The 25,445-nt window shown below is 37.6% G+C and overlaps 1 protein-coding gene across 5 annotated transcripts in view; it reads right to left on the minus strand.

The window, feature by feature from the left end:
* nAChRalpha4 (nicotinic acetylcholine receptor alpha4) overlaps positions 1 to 25,445 on the minus strand; it is a 62,128-nt gene that overhangs the window by 7,046 nt on the left and 29,637 nt on the right. For 3 of the 5 annotated variants that reach the window (XM_022061744.2, XM_087342709.1, XM_087342708.1), the window contains 7 exons: positions 25,039 to 25,193; positions 15,602 to 15,782; positions 3,111 to 3,226; positions 2,430 to 2,598; positions 1,715 to 1,851; positions 618 to 764; positions 58 to 237 (listed from right to left, as the gene is read on the minus strand). In XM_022061744.2, the coding sequence (XP_021917436.2) occupies positions 58 to 237; positions 618 to 764; positions 1,715 to 1,851; positions 2,430 to 2,598; positions 3,111 to 3,226; positions 15,602 to 15,782; positions 25,039 to 25,193 (1,085 nt within the window). Of the gene's footprint in view, positions 1 to 57; positions 238 to 617; positions 765 to 1,714; positions 1,852 to 2,429; positions 2,599 to 3,110; positions 3,227 to 14,491; positions 14,673 to 15,601; positions 15,783 to 25,038; positions 25,194 to 25,445 lie in introns of those variants that run through there. The other 2 variants (XM_087342707.1, XM_087342710.1) reach the window with 2 other exon arrangements.

Genomic DNA, 25,445 nt, shown 5'->3' on the forward strand with positions numbered 1-25,445 from the left:
TACAATATTTGCATGCGTAAACAAACTGAACACACACGTGCATATTCATATGGGTACCTGGAGGGGGATAGGTCATCCTTCGTGGGCGAACGCTGTCGGGATGTTCGTCCACTGCCCATGCAGGATGTCTTGAAGTCATCATCACTTGGCTGCTGAGCTGTAGGCTGGTATGGGTAGTAGCACGGAGTAATTTCCTTGCCTCTCACTGTACGCATCAACGTTCGACCAGAGCTGTACCTGTGCACAGATTCATCCTGTACACGTGATGCCTGATTCTCAAGTCAGAGTTTATCCCAGTTCAGGTTCAATCTTAGCTGAGCCACTCTTATTTTGTTTACATATTGCCTTTTTTTAATTTTAGGTACCGAGAGGATAACTTTAAAATGGGTTTTAAAGAAATAGGATGTCAAGTTTTGAACTCAAACTGACTCAGGTTGGGTTTCAGTGCTGAGTTCTTGAGGACACAGTAACAAACTTTCAAATTGCATAAAAGGTATGGAATATATCTTGACTGGCTGAGTGACTATCAGCTTCTCAGAGCAGACTACATTGCATGGAGTTGCTTCCTAAACATTTTTCTATATAACACCAGACCATGACATTCAAAATCATTTCACCTGTTTGGTTCAAACTGGTACTGAGGACGCCTCATGACCAACAGACGTGGCAGGATGTGTATAAAAACCCTCTTAACCCAGGGTGCCATTTTGTGAGTCTGCGGAGACCGGAAGTGTACGTTGAGCACCACCACGGTAACACATATGCTGTAACATGTAGCAGCCGTTGATGATCTGTCCACTGCTGGATTTAACATTCATGATTTTGATGACAATGAGCAAGTAACTGGGAAAGAAGAGAGAATGTTTGACACTGGAAAGTCTCAATTAACTACTTGAGTTCAACATTAGAAAGTTAAGCCAATCAGTCTGTAAGTAAGTGAATCAGGTATTGGCTGCTGCTGACACAGATTATCCTGTCTGATCACCATCACAGTTTTTGCATTTTCATACTTACAGATGCCAGGATTGTACAGTAAAACAGAACATGACTGCTCTCTGTGACGTATTTTCCAGTTCAATATAGAAATTTATCCTCCCATTTCATTTGGTGCTAAATAGCCTGTGAAGTTATGTACAGCCATGAAATAATCTATGATGTATAAGTTACCTCAAAATTACTCACTCAGAATTGTTTGTCTATTCTGACTCAGATGAATTTATGTAGCAATACATGATACATGGTGAATGATTAATTAAAAGGGATACTGGGAAAAATGTTGGGACATATTTTAATGGTATATTTCAGAATGTGTCCTGCCCTGTGTACATATAATACTAATGTATTAGTTTTAAATGTATTTCCTTATTTAAGATATGGTCTTCATAATTTTTATGTTTCACCAAACATTATTAGAATGATCAAATCAAAAATTATGAAATGAGCACGGAATGTAGCATAAAGTCACAGATTAAACAAGTACATAAAATTTTGGTCAGAAAACTTGGGAAGGAAGGAGCCATTTGCAAGGGCAATGATAAATGGATCTTAGGGAAACAGGGTTAAAGAGTGTGAATTAGATTCATCTTCCATTAATATGTTTTCTAGTATCAGCACCACATGACCTAAAAGTCCTCACAATATTAATACACACTTCTGTGTTATACAAAGACTATATTTACTATTGGCACTCCTGGTATAGCTTCATGGCACATACCTGATGGAGACAAGGATCATAGCAAAGATGAGGTATTTGCCAAGCAGTGGCACCACAAGTGATGTGGGTGGGATAATCTCCACGACCAGCAGGAAGAACACATGAAGACTAATGAGGATTGATATCGACAGAGTCACCTGAGGATAAACAGAACTTGTATCTGACAGCAGAATGAGAATTTAACTATGAATTAAGAACTCTGTTCTAAAAGATTCTTATTATGGCATGTGGGATCAACTTTAAAGCCCTGCGGCCTTATTCAATTTCGCTCGATGTTGTTCCATTGTATAAGTTACAAAAGAGCATTAAAAATATTTATTTCATTTGATTAGCAGCTGTGTTCATTCAAGTTATTTAACATAAATATTTGAAGCTTTCGTGGTAACTAAATGCAATGAAGTATTCTCGGTCGATCAGTTGTGAAAAAATAGCTTTCCAATTCAGTGTTTCTGAGACTATTTCTGCCACCATAATCAGGGCTAATGTGATGAAAGACACGACTACGTATTTTATTAGAAACCATGACTGGCTTTCACAGCCAACAGAGAGGTTATGTTGCGACCGAGTGCTATCTATCCGAAGGTACTGTGGGGGGGAACCCAAGAGATTTCCAGTCAGGATAAGTATTATGATGTCAGAGATTAGAATTCGGGACCTTACGATTACAAAGCGTGCTCGCCACACGTCCACCCCTGTATCGACGGTTTTAACTCACCTTTTCGCCGCTGTCCGACGGCAGGTAGAACGTGAGTACAGTAAGGAAGGAGATGCCCATGCAGGGAATAATAATATTCACGGTGTAGAAGAGCGTCTTTCGGCGCATTGTGATGTTGAACGTGATGTCCAGATATGGCTCGTCGCAACACGTGTAGAACTTCTCGTTCCTGCCGGACAGAACCACGCACACGTGTCGTCTTCGTGGAATTAAGGCCAATAAAACACGATCAGGAGCTCAGGAAGAGGACAGGAGTTCAGGGAAGTAAAATCCGGTTTATATTTATGTAATATTATGTCGTTTCTGAAGGTTACTGAGAATTTAAAATCAAAGCACATTTAGCTGATTTAATTGTTGTGCTATTGTGTATAAGTTAACAGTTAACACCCTTATGGGCGAGTATTAAATGTTCAGGCTACATCATCATAAAATCACTTTCACAGTCAATTAATAGTTTTAATTTGGTTCTTTAAATAACCAACACGTACTTCCATAAGGATTATCAAATTAGGTGATGTGCTGGTTTCTTCGCGGTAAGAACAGTATTTTAAAATATTTTTTAAAGAAAAGTTTTAGTGTAATCAAATTCAAGTTTTAAGCTTTTGTCAATCTCATTTTGAAAACAACCTAAAAATGACAATATCCTGTACAACTACCAATGGAATTGGTACGCTGTCTTACCTGACGGCGGGCACCTCCAGGATGTCCCATTCGACGGACATGTAGAACTCGGACAGGTCTACCCCCACTTCCACGACGTTGGAACCCGCCTTCTCGTCCATGTGGCGCAGATCAACCTGCGACAACACACATCCCGCCGGGACTCGAACCGCGGACTACATAACCGGTAGCTCTATTCGTATAAGTGTGTGTGTGTGTATTTATGTCTGTTCGTGTGCATGCATGTTTACATGTATGTACGTGTAGAAACTTGTTTCAGCTCGGACCACACTCCTCAGAATAGAGAATTCACCATTCCGATACATAAATGTTGTGTTAAGTTTGCTGGCAATTTAAACAGAGCTAAAAGTGTACAGTAACATATGATACAACACAAAGGACAATATCTGACGCCCACTTGCATTTAATACACTGCAACAAAATCATTATGGCCAAAGGCGGAACACTCATGCTAAGTGTTAGCCCGGCTAACAATAAAGGAAAAACGTTTTCTGTCTTACTTTCGTGGTTCAGGAACAACACAGCAGAATCGATCAGATGACGCTCGACGTGACTTTTTATTTTTTCGTTTTCCGAAGTGTTAGCCAGGTTAACACGAGCACTCCGCCTCTGAATAGCAGGTCACGCACTACAGTCGGTGTTATTACTCTCAGTCCTTCACACCAGTGAAGGGATGACGCACTCCAGTAATTGCCATATCGATTACGTTTAATGCGATACAGTATTTTGTAATGTTGAGTATTTGCGAACGACGTCAATAAATCAGAACTACAGACATGAGAAAATTGAAGGCGGACTGAATTCCGCGTTCAGAATCTTTTGTAAAGATTAAAATAAACTAATTATAATTTTACCTAATGTTTTGTATGGGTGTAAAACCTGGTCTCTAATGTCAAGGGAAGAACACAGACTGTGGGTGTACGAGGAAAAGGTGTTTAAGGGTGATGAAGTGAGAGGGAATTGGAGAAAATTACGTAATGAGGAGCTTCATAGTTTGTATTGTTCACCAACCATTAGCGCGATCAAATCAAGAATGAGATGGTTGGGGCGTGAGACGCATGAGGAGATGAGAAATGAGTACAAAATTTTTGATTGGATATCCTGAAGGAAATAACAACTAGGAATATCTAGATATAGATGGATCTTAGGGAATTCGGGTATGGGATTCACCTGGTTCAGGCGGGCACTTGTAAACACGACAACGAAACTTTGGGTTCCATAAATGGCGGGGAATGTCTTGACTACCCGAGCGTACTGGTAACTTCTTAAGGACTATGTTCATGCTGTTAGTTAGTCGAGTATTTAATCTTATAGCGCCATCCCAATTACTGCAGTCGTTTTGACAGGACTAGAGTGACATAATAATATTTCAACGCATAACATGAAATATCTAGGCTCAAAAATGTATGTAATCTTCATTTTATTGTACAATGAAGTGGCTATTGAAATGTTGCTACTGATTTCATTATGTAACTGTTCAATATGCATCCTACTTTTATTTATTTATTTATTTTCAAAATTACAAGACGCGTGTGGCAGGGCAGGGTGAAACTTATGAAAGAGTCCATTCTCTACTTGTTCCAGACAAGCAGCATGAGAAATAGGCTACGTGAGAAGTTTGAATCCTCAGATGAATTTACATCCTATATCGGATACATTTACAAGCCACGAGTTTCGAAGTTCGCTTAAGTTCTTGTTCTAATCTTATCAGCATGGATATAGAATTTCCTCCGACTGGCCCAAGAATCGATAAGTTATTACCGACAGACAAATGTTACCTAGAACTTTGAAATCGGTTGCCAGGAAACCAAACATTTGTATTATAAGAGATCTGGGGGGGGGGGGGGGGTCATTTCGTCGAAAATGCAAATTATAGTTTTCTGGGTTTCGAAGTAGCTTAGTCGCATAGATTCACGATTATATGGTGTCACAATGCTGAAGACCATAACCCACGTGGTACTCATTAAGTGGTCGTATAATTTCTAGGTTAAAATATGTTTGTATTATTATAATTCAAGAACATGGCTGTGTTCGATCTCTTACACTCGACTACACTCTAGATCAGTGGTATTCAACCTGGGGTACGCGAAGACATCTTATGGGGTACGTAAAATTTAAAAAAAATACATATATTATTTTATGATAAACACTGAATAATCAGTAATGTAATTTATTTAATTTATTTTAGATGTAGATTATATACTATGTATAACTTGAATTATACACCAACAACTTTGGGGGTACAAAATTGAAGAGAAATTATATCTGGGGGTACGCGAAGACATCTTATGGGGTACGTAAAATTTAAAAAAAATACATATATTATTTTATGATAAACACTGAATAATCAGTAATGTAATTTATTTAATTTATTTTAGATGTAGATTATATACTATGTATAACTTGAATTATACACCAACAACTTTGGGGGTACAAAATTGAAGAGAAATTATATCTGGGGGTACGCGAAGACATCTTATGGGGTACGTAAAATTTAAAAAAAATACATATATTATTTTATGAGAAACACTGAATAATCAGTAATGTAATTTATTTAATTTATTTTAGATGTAGATTATATACTATGTATAACTTGAATTATACACCAACAACTTTGGGGGTACAAAATTGAAGAGAAATTATATCTGGGGGTACGCGAAGACATCTTATGGGGTACGTAAAATTTAAAAAAAATACATATATTATTTTATGATAAACACTGAATAATCAGTAATGTAATTTATTTAATTTATTTTAGATGTAGATTATATACTATGTATAACTTGAATTATACACCAACAACTTTGGGGGTACAAAATTGAAGAGAAATTATATCTGGGGGTACGCGAAGACATCTTATGGGGTACGTAAAATTTAAAAAAAATACATATATTATTTTATGAGAAACACTGAATAATCAGTAATGTAATTTATTTAATTTATTTTAGATGTAGATTATATACTATGTATAACTTGAATTATACACCAACAACTTTGGGGGTACAAAATTGAAGAGAAATTATATCTGGGGGTACGCGAAGACATCTTATGGGGTACGTAAAATTTAAAAAAAATACATATATTATTTTATGATAAACACTGAATAATCAGTAATGTAATTTATTTAATTTATTTTAGATGTAGATTATATACTATCTATAACTTGAATTATACACCAACAACTTTGGGGGTACAAAGTTGAAGAGAAATTATATCTGGGGGTACGCGAACCAAAAAAGGTTGAATACCACTGAAATAGATAACAAAATATTTAAATCACCACACACACGCAAGGAAATAAGTCTAAAAAATGGTTTATAGTTAGTAGGGAGATTATTTTATAACATAAGTTCTAAAAGCGTGTAAAAATACCCCTATACAGAGAGCTGTAACACCGACTGAGAGTGAGAGGTTAACGTGGCTGACGTGACAATGGTAAAACCTTCACATGCCAGTCAAATAACACCATGCAGGATAAAATCCATGTGTGGTGGAGAAAGTTTAAATAAAGAAATGCGTATCAATGGCGGGCCATACTAGGAGATTTTGGGGTTCTAATAATTGTTCAAACGGGGATCATGGCAGTCACGTACAACAATGTTTATCAATGTTCGCAGGTTTTGCCTAAACATTCCGCGAGTGGAGTAGATTTTATTCTTGTATTTCTTATGATACCTTGCTGCAAGTTCACCTTCTACTAGATCAATAACAATACTAATGAGAAAATTTTAGGGGAGGGGTTCAGAGTACAATAAAAGTTGAGAAACACTGATTTACAAGACCACTTGCCATCATTCCAGAAGACCACGAGGTGCTTGCTGCCTCCATCATCAAAGAGATCACCCTGATAATAGTAACAGCAAGGACGTCTGAAACGTCGGTAAACATCTACCAGACTATACGGCGGAGAAACCCAAAAGACGGCCATCTTGAACTGACAGTTCATATTTAAGGTTTAAATCTACACAAAACTGTTAAAAATAAACGCAGGTTGAACCAAAAGGCGACTGTGTTTGTGATAATAATGCAAAGTAATTAGTTTTATTTTATTTTAACAAAATACTGCTTACTATAAACAAGCAGAACATGCGTACACATAATACTTACATTTCCTTTAATGTATTCGATCAAAATACACATACACACTTACACAGAACAAGTCGTCAATTCTGTCCGACAATACATCGATACGCATGCGCACAAGCACACCAACAACGAGCAGACATGACACTCACCTGTCGCAGTCAGTCCACCCTTAACGGAATTATTATTAATTTGAAAGTTTTTTCCTGTTTAGGTTACTTTTCTTATATTATTTATAAATAACCCTGCAACTACTCTGCACCCTATAGTAGTATATAAGAATTAAAGTATAATAATATATCACTATTCGCAAAAAAGACACAGACGTTTATCATAATAAGCAATTCAACTATTTAATCAGGCCTACACTGAGCATAATCCTTTAAAATTTGATAAAATCATTCAGAAATTAAAGAAATTTCCCGCGTTTTATGGCACTCCAAGGTCCAATACCGTATTCAAAAGACCACGTCCCGGCCACTATCTTCATCAGGTTGAACCCAGTCCACGCCCACATATGCTATTTCAATAAGATCCGTTTCAATATTATCTTTCTATCTCCACCTAAGTTTCCCAAGTCGTGTTTTCCCTTCTGGTTTTACGACTAAAATTCTGTGTGCATTTTTCGTCTCCATTATAACTAGCAAGTCTAAACATATTTATTTGCATTACAAACGCTGGTATGCACATCGTTCAAATAACTCACAACAATTAAAGTGGCCAAAATATTTACTGTATTCACGAACGAAGTCAAAATTATGCAATAATTATATTTTACAATATAAATTGTTGTATCCTTGATCTGTAACTCTAACCTCACTTTCGACAGCGTATTAGGACTACATATTTTTCGCAGTTCTGATAAAATAAGATATACTACAACGCTAAGTAGAATTTGTCGGCCGCCATAAACCAATAGAGAAGAAACACATCTAGAAATGTTTTACTACTGTAGCAGATCCCAAATGTTCAACACCATTACTAACAAAGCAAACAAATCCATATTTTACACTATATAAAATGTGTGTATGGTTTCATGACTATAAACTGATAATGATTTTATATTTAAATAGGAATGACATGTTTTCAGATTATATAAAAGCAAGCAATTTCTATAGAAACGCGGATTTGTAATGAATTCTGAAACTTTATAATTAAAACCTATACAAAAAACCCTGTCTGAAATGATCGGCTCCCTATCTCTCTGTAAATAACAAAAATTCAAAGTTGAATAACAAACAGACGTTTCAATCAAAACTGAAACGTTATTTATTGAAACAGATCCATTTCCTCTTTGTATTCCACTGTTAATTGTTCCAAACCGGGAGCGCAATATTGGATCTTCCTTTGACGTCACAAAGTTCACAACAAACTCCAACTATGTTCGATACCGCAGCGCCCCTAGCGTCAAGAAATAGTAAGGAAACAATGTTAAGATCACGGAGATGGAATATGGGACATGACAAAGATCACACATATTGAAGGACTGAAACTTCTACCGGGTTTTGTTCAACTCAGAAAACACGAATTGGACCTTAGTTTCTCTCACAATATCCTAACTTCAATGAAGGCGAAAATGAAAGCAATTTTAACTAAGAGTTAATTTCAAATGCCCTCTTTTCAAAAGTATACTTTAAAGACGTTCGACATTAATATTTACAACATTATTTATTTATCTTAATGCTATCATAAATATTGCCAAGATATACTTCAGGATTTTGAGAGTTTTTATATTTGTACTTCATATATATTAAATCTTGTCCGTCTAATCACAATAAATTCTTATTAAATATTAAAATATTACAATAATTAACATTTAAAATATTTAAAATATTAAATGATGTTCTTTATCGAAATATTCGATTTAAATTAGATCATCATTTTTCATTTTAATATAAATCGAATATTTCGATAAAGAACATCATTTAAAATTTTAAATATTTTAAATGTTAATTATTGTAATATTTTAATATTTAATAAGAATTTATTGTGATTAGACGGGCAAGATTTAATATATACTTATTATATCACAATATGACGCAACTTTACCATCTCTGTACTTCATATGTTTAATATAAGCATTACGAAGTTTGTCATTGTAAAAATTTAAACTTAGATTCCACAGAGACTGTGGTTATGAAAATTTTACCTAAAAGTTGTATTTAAATTTAAATTATTCCTATGACGATCATAACTTCGCCTTCCACGTTACTTAAACAGCGACTAGACAGAATAAGTGCATTACGTAAAACTGTTAGACGTTTGCACAACTACGTTCAGATATAATCCACCAAAATAAACATTTAATTTGCAACGTCATAAATTAGTTACTAACGTTGCCAATGCTGCTGTAGAAAACAGTTATCTTAGTTTTGTTTAATACAAATATCCTAGAATCTCTCTCTCTCTCTCGAAGAAGTAATATTTGGATAGCTGAAATATTGTAGTGTGACCTGTTTTAAGTCTTTAAGACCCAGAGGCAATTATATGTACCATCTACTCTAACAATTAATAATTCTGCATTTTTCTCACAATCGCATAATTCTGAGAATAAACAGAAATTATTTCATTGGCATCAACCAACTCTTATTAGTAATGGTGAAGTATTGTGTTTTCTTCGCGGTACGGGCTGAATTCTTAAATATTTAGGTGAGTTTCAACTTCAAAGGGTTAACATTTCTGAATTTGCATGCAAAATCTAATGTTTCTTTTTTATATTTAACGGGTAAATATAAAGTGTACCTATGGCCGTATAAGACTGTGTCCCGAATTTTCTGTTTTGTGGACTGATACAGAAGACAGATTTGTATTTTTTTGAAACCAGCAATACGTCAACATGCAACACACGAAGTGCGGGTGTTCCGCACGCAACAAGCACACACAGACTGACAAATCTACGCGGAGGCCATGTGACAGTTTGCAGTTACTGGCGCATACCACATTCAAAAGCTTTCGTCTGGGGGTTCACATAAAGACTGCACTGCTCTGTGAAATCACAGGTTCCTGTGAACATCATGGCCACCGCCGTCACTAACACGACACATTTCCAGCTTGAAACCTCCCTGATCGTCCATGGAAAAGGTATAAAATTTTCGTATTGAAAAAATCTCAATTTTTATGAGAACAGAGTCTGTCTTGAAAAAAAAATAGGAAAAATATTATTTACAAAAATTGTTTAAAAAATACAAAATTATTTGTATTCAAAAATCTTTTTATAAAACTTTCTCATCTCAAAAATAATAATGATTTGCGAGAGAAAATTGCTATTTGAAAAGTCTTAAACAGTATCGAAAGAACAAACAACGAATACAATTTCAAAACAGCAGCCCTTACTAGTACTACAATATTATCACAGAGAACTAAGATATTCTAAAATAATGATGCAAGTAAAATATTTACAGAAACGGTAATCGCCTATACAAGTAACAACTCGGGAGTTACAACTGAAAATTTAAAATAAGACTACACAATCCTCCATAAAATGCACGCAATGGAAGATGATCGTCTATTTCATTGTAGCTTCAAGAAAACAATCGAGAATCCAACGCCCAGTACAGTTTCCTAGACAACTAAAACAGCCATGGCGAAATAAAGCACCACTAAAATCTATTTACAAGATTAAAGTACTGTATTATAAGACTAAATAGAAACTTCAAGGTAAATAAATGTGTATTAATGTGTTTACAGCAAAATATGGGATAAGTTTAAACACGTTAACAATAAATAGTGACTTTCGAATACTGAAATTCTTTACATCACTAAATATTATTGTCCTAAAGTCAACTCTGAGTTATCAGAGATATTTAGCTGCATGTTTTTTGGTTTGAGAGTTGTGCTATTTTGTTATATTCAATACGTTTTACGTTTCACTGTTTTGTTCCAATAATTTAATTCCCGACATTATAATATTATGTGAATTAAATACCTCGTATTAAACCCAGTCCCTATTCGGTGTGATATGATATTATATTATACTATAACTGTTATGAACCTCGCCCTTTTAGTACCATTTCACAATTCAACTTATGTTCCCGACTGACATTACTGTCAAAACCGTCTTCATCTAGGCTTCAAAACAACTGCGAGATCCCTTGCCGTGGAGGAGGATAAACGACTTAAATAATTACAAACTAAAGACGTGAACTGAAATTATTTGATGCCTCATATAAAAAAACACCTAAAACTCCCCAAAATTCAGCAAATTCTACACGATCCAGTTACTTCCTGGACCAGGTCAGTTATGTGCTTCAGCAAAGACTGTTGTAACAGACGATGCTATGGCAAGCATTCAATACTTTCCTAATCTTCGAAAATTATAAAGATGATTATAAATTTTAAAGGCCTTGCTTTAAACGACGCGCTGTTTTTTTTTTTTTTTTTAGAAATACGATTTACGTAAGAAACATTCTGTTTTATGGAGAAGATTTGGATATCACCGACTTTCTTCAAAAACGCTGCCTAAACAATCACACATTCAATTTGAAATTCTCACACAGACCTATAAATATCCGCTATTTTCTTCCTTTGCATTTATAAATCTTAAATATCAACTTTTTAGCACGAAGATATATATATATAGTTTGTTCCGCTTTATAGAAAGACTGGAGTAGGTGAAGTTTGTAGCCGTCTCAGTCCGCGAGCACGAGCTTACAAGATATAAGACGACAGTCAGTTATTTCACGGATATAAATACACGGCGAAAGAAAGTGATGCCATGTGATATGAGTTCTTCACGCAACATTTTCGAAGAAAAAGAAACTTCTCCTCTTGAGAAATATTCTGAGCACGTCCGAGAAGGATGAAATGCGTCTTCCTTTGTGCAGAAGTTACTGACCTCTACACACAATCCAATTTCTCTGAAATATTTACAGAATTCTGTTTGAACTCTTTTACTTTCGAGATCTTGAGATATTATTTCGGGACTTTCTGAAATCTTAACCTACGTATTATGAAGTTTCGACGTCTTTATACGTCACTTAACAAAGACTATATTTTATCTTTATAGATAAATGAAGGAAATATTTTTTTTGGGGGGGTGTATAATACGAGGTGCGATCGGAAGGTTTCAAGACTGCGCGTATAAAAACCAGTACACTTATCTCAGGTATTAAATTCATCCATCACCCTCGAAGTAGTTCCCCTGGGAGTGAACACAACGATCCCAGCGCCGCTGCCAAGCCTGGAAGCATCCCTGGAAATCTTTCTTTGTCAGCCTGTCAAGCACCATCTGCGATTCTGCCTGAATCTCTTGCCAAAGACTCGCCAAAACGGCTACGGAAACCTATGAAATGCTAAAGCAAGCATTTGGGGAGTCCGCAATGGGTCGTGCACAAACTTTTGTGTGGCATTCACGTTTTAAAAATGGCCGAACCTCTGTCGATGATGACGAGCGTTCTGGACGACCATCTTCGAGCACAACGCCCGAAAATGTTACGAAGATTCGGCAGGCCATTCACGAAGATCGACTTCGTACCATCAATGACTTGTGCGACATTGTTGGGATAGGCTATGGGACCTGTCAGCTAATTCTAAAGGAAGAACTCCACATGCGACGCATCGCAGCCAAGTTTGTGCCAAGGCTCCTGTCTGAGGACCAGAAGCAGAATCGACTTCTCGTTTGTCAGGAGCTCAAAGATCTTGCAAGAACCGACCCTAACTTCCTTTCTAAGCTCCGTGTGACTTCTTCCTCTTCCCAAAGATGAAAATTCAGCTAAAGGGAAGGAGATTTGAGACGATAGAAGAGATTCAGGCAGAATCGCAGATGGTGCTTGACAGGCTGACAAAGAAAGATTTCCAGGGATGCTTCCAGGCTGGCAGCGGCGCTGGGATCGTCGTGTTCACTCCCAGGGGAACTAGTTCGAGGGTGATGGATGAATTTAATACCTGAGATAAGTGTACGGGTTTTTATACGCGCAGTCTTGAAACTTTCCGATCGCACCTCGTATCGTTAGATCTCTCCACATTCAACTGTAAAACTTCTAAAGAAAACTACAAATCTACTTACTTCCTATAACTGATTGGATTTGGTCTCTTCTCGTTATCAGTAGAATATAATGAATGATTTATTAAACTGTAACTTCAGTAAGTTAAATTAATTAAATCACAGAAAAATTATGGAGTTCTAAACTTATCATTCGCCTATTTAGACAGAACCTTACGTTTTATTACTAATTATGTAAAGCTAAGAGTGTGTTATGTTTATGGCTTATGTTTAGAACCAGATTAGTAAGTGGAAATCTGTTTCTTTTATCAAAGATTGGTATTATTAAATTGTAACACAGTATCACATTTACCTGTTTCGTTTCTTGTGGGGGGTTGTAGGCAGTGTGAAGCAGGGTGTATAAGGAAAACAAGCCATGCATCAGGCAAGAAAGGTAAGTTCCTCCATGCATATACTAAAAGCATGGCAAGAAAATGGACAAGGTTTTATATTGCACTTCATACGACCAGGCTTTCACACTTATACAATTATATTGTGTTTTATTTCAACGACCCTTTAAATTTTAATTATTACTGTAGTCATAAGTTGTTCGTGTTAAACAGTTTTAAATTTCTAGACGGTCGCATTTCTCAAATATTAAAATCGTTATTGTTAGAAATGTTTCAGTGTGTTTATGGAATTATTAGAAAGTTATATTAAGTAGGGATTTGCCACTTGGTGCTAACGCCAGGCAGAGTTTTTTTTAAAAAAAAGTTTATTCCCGGATAATTTTATACCTTTCCCACGTATACAATAGAAGGAACGTAAAACCAGGGAGATAAACCTACATTTCTGTTTCTAAGTTTCTCATAAACGAATATAGTGTTGATAACATTAGGAAAAAGAATTACCCTTGAATTTACATTTTATTTTACTGCAAATTAAATATGAACTCTAATCCTGTAATTTATTTAAAGCATTTGCCACAAAATTTTCTAAACTTTATACTTACTTTTGAACTTCATGTCTATTTCAATTTAAACAATATTTCTATTTTAATTCGCATTAAAACACAAATTTCTGATACAGATCTCACCGTTTAACTTAAAAATATTCAAAACATAAGAAAGTGCAGTTTCTTTTATTTACATTGCTTACAAAGGACCCGTAAAAGTTTACCTGCCATTAAGACACACGTTCAATTCAAGGCATCCGCGTGGTAAGTGCGTTACAACTTTCAAGGCTGTGGGTAAATTCTTTTGCATTTTGTTACCAACACTGTCAACGAACAAACAGGCGAATGCGAACGGAGTAGATGCTTTTCTTGGTAATTTGTTGAAATCTTTGTGTTGCCATTCAGAAAATTTTTGATCGTCACCTTAAACCCGTCATAGGTCCAACTTCCTAACTTCAAAACGCACGTCTGTACGTCGTATGGGAAAAATTCGACATCGATTGCACACGAGGATTTATACACGGCTGGCGGTTGCCACACCACGAGGCCATTGAAGTACACGGTGGCCTTGGTTTTTATCGTCACTTCGTAGCTGCCGTCGGCGCTGTAAGCAACAATACCATCAGCCACCATTACATCACCATCATTCGTCTAACACGAGGAGGAAACGAAGATTGCCGGAGATACACGAAGTGCTGGCGCCTGGCGAAGTATGTGCGGGTCACAGGGCAAATGCAAACACAATATTAGTTTAGTCCAAGAAAAGTTTGGTACAACGAAACGGCCAAGTCTGTAGAGTGATTAATTACCATCGTGAAATAATCAGACTCTTACCCAAAGAACACAGCGTAAATCTGATAAGTTTTATCAAAATTTCAGAATGAGATAATGGATTTCGCAAGTAAAATGTGAATAAATTTATAATCGAAGAATAATTGTAACGTAACATAATAAAGAATGGAATAAAATTTCATACCCCTTCCAGGCAACTTCTATGAAGACGTACGTAAACCTATTTACACAAATTTAACGAATGATATGAATAATTCCACGGACCGTTCTGTTTAAATATCAGTAACTCTCACAAACGTCACAAAAGAGAATTATTTATTACTCATGGTTACACGAAAGTATTATTTAATTCTGTATTTCTCGTAACAACGAAAAGCTTTTATTACGACGTACTCCATCCACAGCGGGAATTTTGGTGGCACGAAGACTCGAAAACATTTTATACTCGGAACACTTCCACAATGGGCTTGAGATAGATAACTGGACATTAGTGATCATAAACACAAAATTTCTTTAAAAATTATACGTACAACTTGTTTTTTTTTTACGAAATATATAAAGCAGCAAAGTTTTCCTTGTGCTTTGAAACTAAGCACATGTAAATTAAAAATTCTCGCATACATCTGGCGACTTGGCAGGTCCGAATACCGAACTCTTCACAGGCGAACGTGAAAGAAGAAGAAGGAGAATAAAGATGGAGCAAAGAGACAGAGATGATGTCACACCGCGTCGCTCCCTTACCTTGAAGCCGTCATAGGTCCAACTACCGAATTTCAAAACGCAGGTTTGCTCGTCAAAGGGGAAATATTCTACGTCTATTTCACAAGACGACTTGTAAATGGCTGGCGGTTTCCACTCCACCAGTCCCTGATGGTAGATCGTAGCCTTCGTCGCCAGGGTAACCTCGAAGTTGCCGTCAGCGCTGTGGGTGGAGAAAAACAACAACACACAGACTGAGGCCAAACAATCGAGTTCCGCTTCTGGGGGACATCTCTGGGCTCACTAAATATGATCGACGGAAACCGAAGACACACTTCAATGAGAAGGACAAATTATTATTAAAGCCGAGAAGAAATTCAAAGGATGAATATTCGTCAAAAGAAGGAAAACTATCAGGATTATCTTAAGGGAAGCTTAAGGACAACTAACAGATTGTATAAGTGAAACAAAAACAATGGACTTGTCCAAAATGAAATTTAAAATCAAACAGCCTAACACATAAATAAATCTGAAGAATAATAATTAATGTGAAACGCAGGAGATTACTAAGATAATTTCGCAGAATATCCAACTGTAATAAAGGCCCATTAAAGGCACAGTTTTGATTAACACAGACAATTGAAAGTCGTAATTTTTATCTATCATGGGCACAAAGTTCGTCTGAAGGTAATCAAATGTCGTGGAACTCAAAATACACAGATTTGGTCATTTGTAATTGTGAAAGCCTACATAATAATAAATTACACTAATCATTGAGGAAACAAAATGGAAAGCATTTTTAATTATTAATTTAGGCACTTACAAGGACCTTTTTTTCTATCTTTCTAAAATTCTGCTTTTATTAAATTGTAAATAATGCTCAACCCTCTGAATATTACGAAGAGAAAGGTAAAACATTTTGTGATATACACAGACACTAACACTAACATACAAACAGTATTGCAAACTAACCCCGTGAAGCAGATTCCTCCTTGAGACGTTAACAGCGCGCTCAGCTAGCTAAGAGAGTCCTCGCTTAATAAAAAGAGAATGTTCATTGCCGTGTTCACAAAACCATGCCATCGGCCCCAGTTCTGAGTCAGATGAATCAAATCCATGTCCTCCGAAAAAAAATCCCTAATAGTCATCGCCCTGATGATGGAAGCAGGAAACACCTCTGAGACGTCGAGACTACACTGCGCAAGATTCCAGAAGATTCGTCGCTGTGAGAACCTTAAATCTCACAAACTACTAGCAGTTAAAATAATGTAATGTAAGACGAGTATATTAATGTGACTGGTGATGATTCTGATGTTAAAGGCTAAGTAAGTTAATGTCAGGAGAGACGTGAGTACCCCACTGAAAACGAGTTCAAACTCCCGTGGTGAGTGACAGAACTAGATTCTATAATCACAGGTTTCTATTTAGTAGGAATTGTGAGTTTGTTTTCAGACGTAACAGATTTCTAAACCAGACGATTATTACTGCTTTCAAAAACATGTAAAACTTCTGCAACAGAATAACACATAAAATAAAACATTTGGTACTGACATCCCCGTGTAGGGCGGCAACATCTCTAACAGCAGTACATGGCGTGTTGTGGACTATCAGGCGGTATCATCTACTGGAACTCAAGATTATTTTCGTGATTAACACATTTCGTGTAATTCAAAGCCGTCATATCAACTGTGAAGCTTAAGTAGATTCGAGACAGATGAGAAGGTAATTATGAATAAGTACGTAAGGGAATTTGAAAGCCACTATAAAGATTTGCTAAAGAAGACAACAGAGTGATTGGGCGAGCAGGGGAGAGGAAACTCACACCCACACATAATAACCCTGAAGATGGAAACCGCAATGTCTGCCGAAACGTTGGAAAACAATCTACAATCAACACATGAATTCCAGCCGTGAAAATCAACGGGCAAGGACTTACGAAACATTACACAGACACCGTTACTTTGACAGGGCCATAAAACGAGAAAAGACAAGAAAATTACAAATTATAAACCCATACAATCAACCAAAATTTCGCTCTCACTCTGTCGGAAGAGGCCGGTGTGACGTAACATAAGCAGACGAAAAATTAAGACAGCCATCTTCAGACTCACTACCGTGAAAACCTCAAATCCTCCAAGCAGATAAACAATAATAATATCAAGGAATACAATTATAAAAGCGTCTCTATTAGAGGTTGATTATTCGCCGAGAATTTGCGTCATGTAGTCTCGCAGGAACTGACCGACTTTCCAGAGGTGCTTACCGCCTCAATCATCAGGGCGATGGTCTTAGTTCTGCAAATACGTGGCGATAACTGATTCCCACAATTAGCTATGCCATTTTTCTGCCCATCACTGTCTCTCGTGACTGGTAAAACAACAGGAAAGACCATAACTTCAAAATTAAGTACCGATTTAATATTGCCACGCAAGGTAAAAATAAAATATTTCTTTAAAATGTCTGTACCTAAGCACAGTTACTCAGTCACTTGCAAGAAATGACAGACAGGCTTTTATATGTGCTCAGAGACGGGGGATTAGGAGATTCCACCCTCTCAAGCATGTCTCATTATCGACAAAATCAGGGAAGGAAGACGGTGGTTGAACGAGGGAAGACGAGGTGTTCGTGTACAGCCTTGTAAGCAGATTTCATATTAGGCATGTCGTTGCCGTGATTGATAACGGGTCACAAGGATCGGCAGATTTCAATATCGTCCTTATTTGCCTGTCCATTTTGATAAGCGGAAAGTGTTTTTTTTTTAAAGTTCCGAGACGAACATGACACGCTCTTTGATTTAAGAGCTTTCATCTGCTGAATCGGTTTTTCCGCGACTATAGATTCAAACTACATAAAAAAATCTTCGCATTTCGTTTCACAGAGCTATGCGGGCTTGCTACACGATTCGTTCAACGTTAATAAACGTAATGATTTTTACCTAAGCGTTAATTAACCTGCATAAGTCTGTGCTATCCCAGATTCAAACCAAGCTAAATATAACAACAGTATTACGTTTACAAGGACATACTCCCGACACATGCGTGAACTCAAGGTTTTCCTCAGTCACGATCGAGGCGCTCTGGAGCTGGCATTGCGGCAGGATGGCAATAGCATATAAATCAATAGCGAAACGCAGAGAGGTCAACGCGACAGTGTTTTAATTTTACGTATTGCCCGGCTGTGTGGAACTAAAGTCGCTTTTTATAAAAAAATTAATAATGCCTGGCGGTGTAAACACAAAGGTTGAGGGTCATTTATTGTATCCATTCTCAGCCAGTGAAACTGAAGTTACATCATTTATAATTTATGTACGATCTGAGAGTCAGGAGGTGGTAACATTGAGTGGATGTTTATCGTAACCCCCCCCCCCAAAAAAAAACACAAGTTGGTCACTCTGAGTAAGTGTCTGAGCGGAGGTGCGGGACGTCCCGACCGAAGCTGTAATAGATTGATCTCGCAGAGAAATCGGAGTGAGTATTCGGTGCGAAGTGTCCCTGAGTGCACATCACTAGCCAGAAAACACGCCTCTTCTGATGTGGGAGGCCGCCTTACCTACCGAGATTTACGATACGGAATTATACTGAAGGGGAACCCCAAATGGCCAATTCAGTTTTACTGTCTCGCCCAGACTCAACATTCCGATAGACCATATTTTCCCAGAAGTGTCTTTCGACCATTCCTGATACAGAACATTTTATTGCGTGCACTAATATTGTTTACAAGATTAGATATTTATATTACAAGATGGCTTTGGGGCTAACACCGCGTGTAAACACAGCATCCTCACATTCTCCTTACGCCCGAGAATTAATCACGTCGGCTTTATTGTGATTACGTAACGAAGGTGGTTCACAACGTGACAGAAGGAGACGGAGAATTTGTTGTCGATATGGAATCTCGATGTTGCCTTTATCGATCGTCACCGTTTCCTCAAGCGAGATGAACACGAAGGAACTCATCGGCGGTACATGCTAGAGGGAAGCTAACTCATTAAAGCATTTAAGCAAAATAATGGACTGTATGAAACAAAAATATCTTGCTGATTGTTACGAATTATACTGTGACTTAATAAAATTCATTTACAAATTTAATGCAGTTTCAAGATTAACCTTTTCAAGCTGAATATAATCTAATATTAACTACGAAAAAAAATTAAAAATAATATTAAAATGGATATTTAAGAAACAGAATGTGAGACATTTAGTATTGAGATAGATCTTGAAAGAGCAAGAGGGCGTGTATTGGATTTATCTGGCTCAAAAGATGATCCAATGGCGAGCTACTGCAAACACGGCGATGGGCCTTCGGGTACTGACACGGAGCACTTTTAACATTAATTGTAATTTCCAATTCGGTTTACGATTACTTGAACAAGCCCTTGTTCCTCGTGCTAAACGTCGGTTAAGTTGCTTCAGTTTAATTAAATTCTCTGTTAGTGGCTTTAAACATTAATAGCCTCACTCTATAAATCAACTCACAAGGTTACAGACTTCATCCAAGGCGTAAACCAGGTAGCTGCACTTACCAGGAACTAAAGGCGTTTTGAATGTGAAATTTATAATTAATTTGGGGGGGAGAGGGGGAAAATCAATTAACAGGAAACGAGCATCATAAAAATCACACACGACATCGTCTTGTTGAAGAGAGAAAAAAGTTTAAACATGACGTTAGTTCTGAAGAGTATTTTGAAAAGGTGTTTCTACGTTCAATTTTTAAAGTGTGTCCTGGAAAAGACGAAAAGACTTCAGTTTCTATAACTACATCCAACTAAAAAGGCTTATCGGTTTAAAAATAAGCACATACAGTGTTAATATTTTATCACGGAATATAAACATCTGACACGCCATCCGCGAAGCGCGTTTAAGTTTTCTTAGGACAACCAAGAAATGAGGGTAGTCTTCTGGGTTGTTGTGTCGTGCAGTGTAGTAGATGTTTACCGACGTTTCAGAGGTACTTTCTGTAGCTATCATCAGTGCAGCTAATTTCCCTGACGATGAAGGCAGTAAACATCTCCAAACTTCTACCAAACTGCAAGCCTCAACGACCCAAAAGACAGCGACCTTCGCCCTCTGTAACATCCAGTAACTCAATTCTGCGCACAAAGCATGTTTATGAGTTTCCTGTAATTATCAGAATAAACAGCGATTACTTCTCCGAATAAACTTAGCCAGCTGGTCTTTGTAATGATGAAGTGTGGTGTTTTCTTTGCGGTACGGACCCAATTTTTAAATATTATTTACGCAAACTTCGTGCTTCATAGTTTAATATTTCGCTTTGGTCTATGCGATTACTGTGCATGAACACGTTTAAAAGTCTCCCTCACGAAGAATACGAAAGCCAGCAACATGAGACAAGACACGCCATCATCCCGAGCAAACCCTGCCCATGCCATGATACATATTTAACGAAACACCATTTATCATATCCGGAAACTTCATCTAACGTTTGGGTGCAGTTGGAAACAGTTCCTGCTTCGTATTCGCAAGACCTCGTCATCGATTGACTGAGTCTCCCCAGGCGAACGCCCAGATTCTGTTTTGAAATAGGTCACGATAGCTCCCAGCTTCACCACTCTCGCCTCGCATTCATGATCATCCTACGGGCCACCTGACACCATCTATCCGAATTCCCGTTACTATGGAAGCCCAAAGGTCGCTGAATAAGAACAAACTGTTAAGGATAATATTTAAACCTGGGAGACGAAAAGTTAACAGGATAATGATGATAATAAAGAGTTTCATAATTCGTAATATCCCAAAATAATATTAGTCTGATAAATTAAAGGATGATAGGGCGGTCAGTGCAGCACGCATAGGGGTGAAGATACATGTTAAGTAAGCCTGTAACAACTTTGGAAATATACTGTGTGCATTTATTTTAATTAGGGGGATCCCTTGTTAAAATGTGGATTCGGATACCGGATAATTTCGTGGTTTACCTCAGTCCCTTCCGGATTCTATCATTCGATCTACCGACGACGTCGTGAAACAAATCATAATTAAAGCAACGATGTTTTTCTAGACTGCAGTGCCAAGTGACCTCGTAAGTAGACATGTATGTTTTAAAAAAAAAACGTACTGTCTCCATCTTCAGTGATGAGGGATGAGCCGACTAATTGTTATTTATGAAGACGGCGAGCGTAACGATGCCTGGCACACGAAGCATTTTATCTGATCGCTTCTGCTCTGTTCCAGTGGATGGAGTAACAATGAACCAAGGACGTGAGACAAAGGACTTTTTATGTATCATTTTTTAATGTTGGCCCGGAGGACACGGAAAACATGGTCAACACAAACGCTCCGCCCCTATTTTCTGCCTACAGGATGATTTAAAAAGGTGTATTCACGCAAGGCTAGTATTCCGTATTATGATGTGTATACATCTGTTTGGTACATCCTGTATTAGGAGATCAGTAACTGCTCCATGTTGTAGAACAAATTTACCAACGATCCAACAGAAATTTCCTACAGACAAGACAAAACATAAGTTTTGGCATCTGACATATCAGAACAAGTATTGACACTTCTCTCGTCTGTTAATGTTCCGAATGACAGAGAGTTGTCTGCTGTTTCTGAAAGAAGAGCACACACACTGAAATTCCCAACATAAGTCGCCCATCACTCATTTTATCGAAAATTACGCGTTTACAATTCGTTATCTAGATACCACCAACAGCCACGGTGGTCTAGCGGTTCGAACGTTGGCCTTGTAATCCTGGGGTCTCGGGTTCGATTCCCGGCGGTGCCCGAATTTATAACTTGTGTTGGGTCTAGGCAACACGGAGTTTTCCTCCGGGGGTTTCCCCGGTTTCTCCGTGGCATCCCAACAATTACTCCATTCACACACAGAAGAAGGCAATGGCAAACCACTTCTGGATCATCTGCCAAGAACGTGTATGAACAGGTCCCAGTCCGAGAAAAGGATGGAAGGATCCTGTTCATATGGACCTGTCGTCAGACAGAACACTAAATAATAATAAGATGAGGTGGTCCAGCTGTTAGAACGCTGGCCTTGTAATCCAGGGGTCCAGGGTTCGATTCCCGGCGGTGCCCGAATTTATAACTTGTGTTGGGCAAGGCCGTGGTCTAGGCAACACGGAGTTTTCCTCCGTGGCATCCCAACAATTACTCCATTCACACACAGAAGAAGGCAATGGCAAACCACTTCTGGATCATCTGCCAAGAACGTATATGAACAGGTCCCAGTCCGAGAAAAGGATGGAAGGATCCTGTTCATATGGACCTGTCGTCAGACAGAACACTAAATAATAATAAGATGAGGTGGTCTAGCGGTTAGAACGCTGGCCTTGTAATCCTGGGGTCTCGGGTTCGATTCCCGGCGGTGCCCGAATTTATAACTTGTGTTGGGCAAGGCCGTGGTCTAGGCAACACGGAGTTTTCCTCCGTGGCATCCCAACAATTACTCCATTCACACACAGAAGAAGGCAATGGCAAACCACTTCTGGATCATCTGCCAAGAACATATATGAACAGGTCCCAGTCCGAGAAAAGGATGGAAGGATCCTGTTCATATGGACCTGTCGTCAGACAGAACACTAAATAAATAAATAATAAATACCGTCGACATTTTCGCCGGCAATTTAACGACGCTGACTCAAATTAAGGAATTCTAAAGAATAAAATCTGATGAAGAAATCATCGTGAATATTTCGTACGCAAGGATTTCGAAAGATTTGGTATTTTGTAGAAACGTGTAATCTGCGAACGAGCCTAACACACGCTAAAGTTTCTTCTGCGGTGTAGCCTATGTATCAAGGCGCTGGTGTCACATGGAATTAAGTGCTCGGTCGGTACTTATTGGCTACGCTCGAAAACTTCGCTTTTCTCATAACTAGGAGAAGAGAAAGCTGTTTTCTAACAAGATGGAGCACAGCCCCAATTAGCAACTTTGTTCTAACTGCTCTGGGCTAAATGGAAAGTTTCCAGGCTGTTGGATGGGGAGAGGTGGACCTATTTCATGGCTTTCTACATCCCACGATTTAATACAACTTGACTTCTTTTCCTGGAGATAAAGTATGACAGTCTATGGAGGCCGTTAGACGCAATGGGCTATTGAAATCACATCAGAAATGCCTGGAAGTGTTTGGGCACAGACAAAATGCAGTCTTGATATCTACCGCAATGCAAGAGGGGCGCACGTCGGACTATTCGAATGCTTTCAATCACCGGAAGTATTTTCAATTCAATTCAATTAATTTATTTACGTGTTTGCCAACAGCAATAAGCCAATAACAGGCAAACACAGATAATACATACAATAATAATGAAATAATAATGGATAATAGTAAACAAACGGATTAACTAAACTTATACATGTACAGTATTAAATGTAACTGCCAAGTACAGGCAAACCCAAAATAGAAACAATATTAACACAGAGCAAAAAATGAAGAAATATAAATAAAAACAAATAATCCACCTAGGGAACACTAATATAATTGTAAAACTTTAAATAATATAAAAAAACAGTCAGTTTCCTGGTAAAGTGACTTAAGTCCTGGACTCATTTTATTACTAGATTCTGACCATAAATAAACAACTTAAACGTACAAGTGTTTATAAATGTCTCCTTCATAGTGAAAAAGACACATAATCACATGAGTCATCTATGTTCCTTCAAAATGATATAGGATTTAAAGCTGCATAGGAGACTTGCCTCTCCATCTCAAACATTACTCTTCGGAACAACAGATCAATCACGCTAAAAGATATTGGTGTAGGGTCGCCAACTCTAAATTTTCGGATGAAAGCCTCTGTTCAATGGAATTGACAATCTGAAAGGAAATACGTCGTTCAATGATCGCTTTTTTTTTTTTAGAATGTAACTACCAAATTTCTAGTCTTATGTGCGCACTGAGGACCTTATTGTGATTTCTGAGTCCGTCTGTCCGTAACGTTCAGTACAAAATCGCACGAAGATAAGGGCAAAAAAGGTAACATTCATATCATATCTGATTAAATTTTTGAACACATAAATTTAAAATACTTCCGCAGATTTTATCACGGACCTACTTGTTTATTATTTAAAATACGGTTTGCGCTATAAATTAAATCTCAGCACATGTTAGCAATCGCAATTTTGTACGCAGTAAAAACAAACACCTCATAACGCCGCGTCTTTACGTAATTTGAAGCCAGTGGAAACGAATCCAGAAAACCAACAACTGAATATTAAATTTCTTACAGATTCTTTGAGGGGTGATCTAGCGCAGGACTGCCAACATTTTGAACGATGTGTAACCAGGAGAAACTTATGATTTACTGCAGACGCGTTACAAATCTACCGATAAGAAAACGTGAGTTGAAATGCGTCTGTGGACAGTTGTGCCACCTTGTGTCCACATGTTTGATACATCAAATGGCTCAACAGGTTTGTAAATAACGAGGCAACGGAACAATCGCACTCGTCTATTGTTTGCCACGTGACACGAGGCCGTCCAGCACCGCAGCAACAGGACTCACTTATTGTAGAGGACGATGTCCGGTCTCCAGATGTGGTCCGAGGGAACATGGAGCATCTGCACCCCCCCGTATTCTTTGGGCTCCCAGCGCAGTTTGTAGTCGTACCAGGATTGCTCTACCCACAGGTTTGTCGTCATGATCTGGTTCTTCAGATTCTGCAACAAGAGAAGTGAGCGGTTTGTTTCATTTGGAAAGATAGTGTAATTGCGTCATATTGTGAATATTATAACAATTATTTATTTTAATCCGTCTGATCACAATATTCAAAATTTCTTATAATTAAGATAATAAAATATCATTGATGTTCCATATCGATTGATCGATTTACATTTCGGAACATTTACACAACATGTTTCGGTTTTTATAAAACCATCATCGAAGACACTAGTACTCCTGGACATATCGGG

The sequence above is a fragment of the Zootermopsis nevadensis genome, unplaced genomic scaffold (assembly GCF_977971745.1).
Source record: "Zootermopsis nevadensis isolate Lab colony 2312 unplaced genomic scaffold, Znev_1.0 Znev_ptg000004l, whole genome shotgun sequence".
NCBI lineage: Eukaryota > Metazoa > Arthropoda > Insecta > Blattodea > Termopsidae > Zootermopsis > Zootermopsis nevadensis.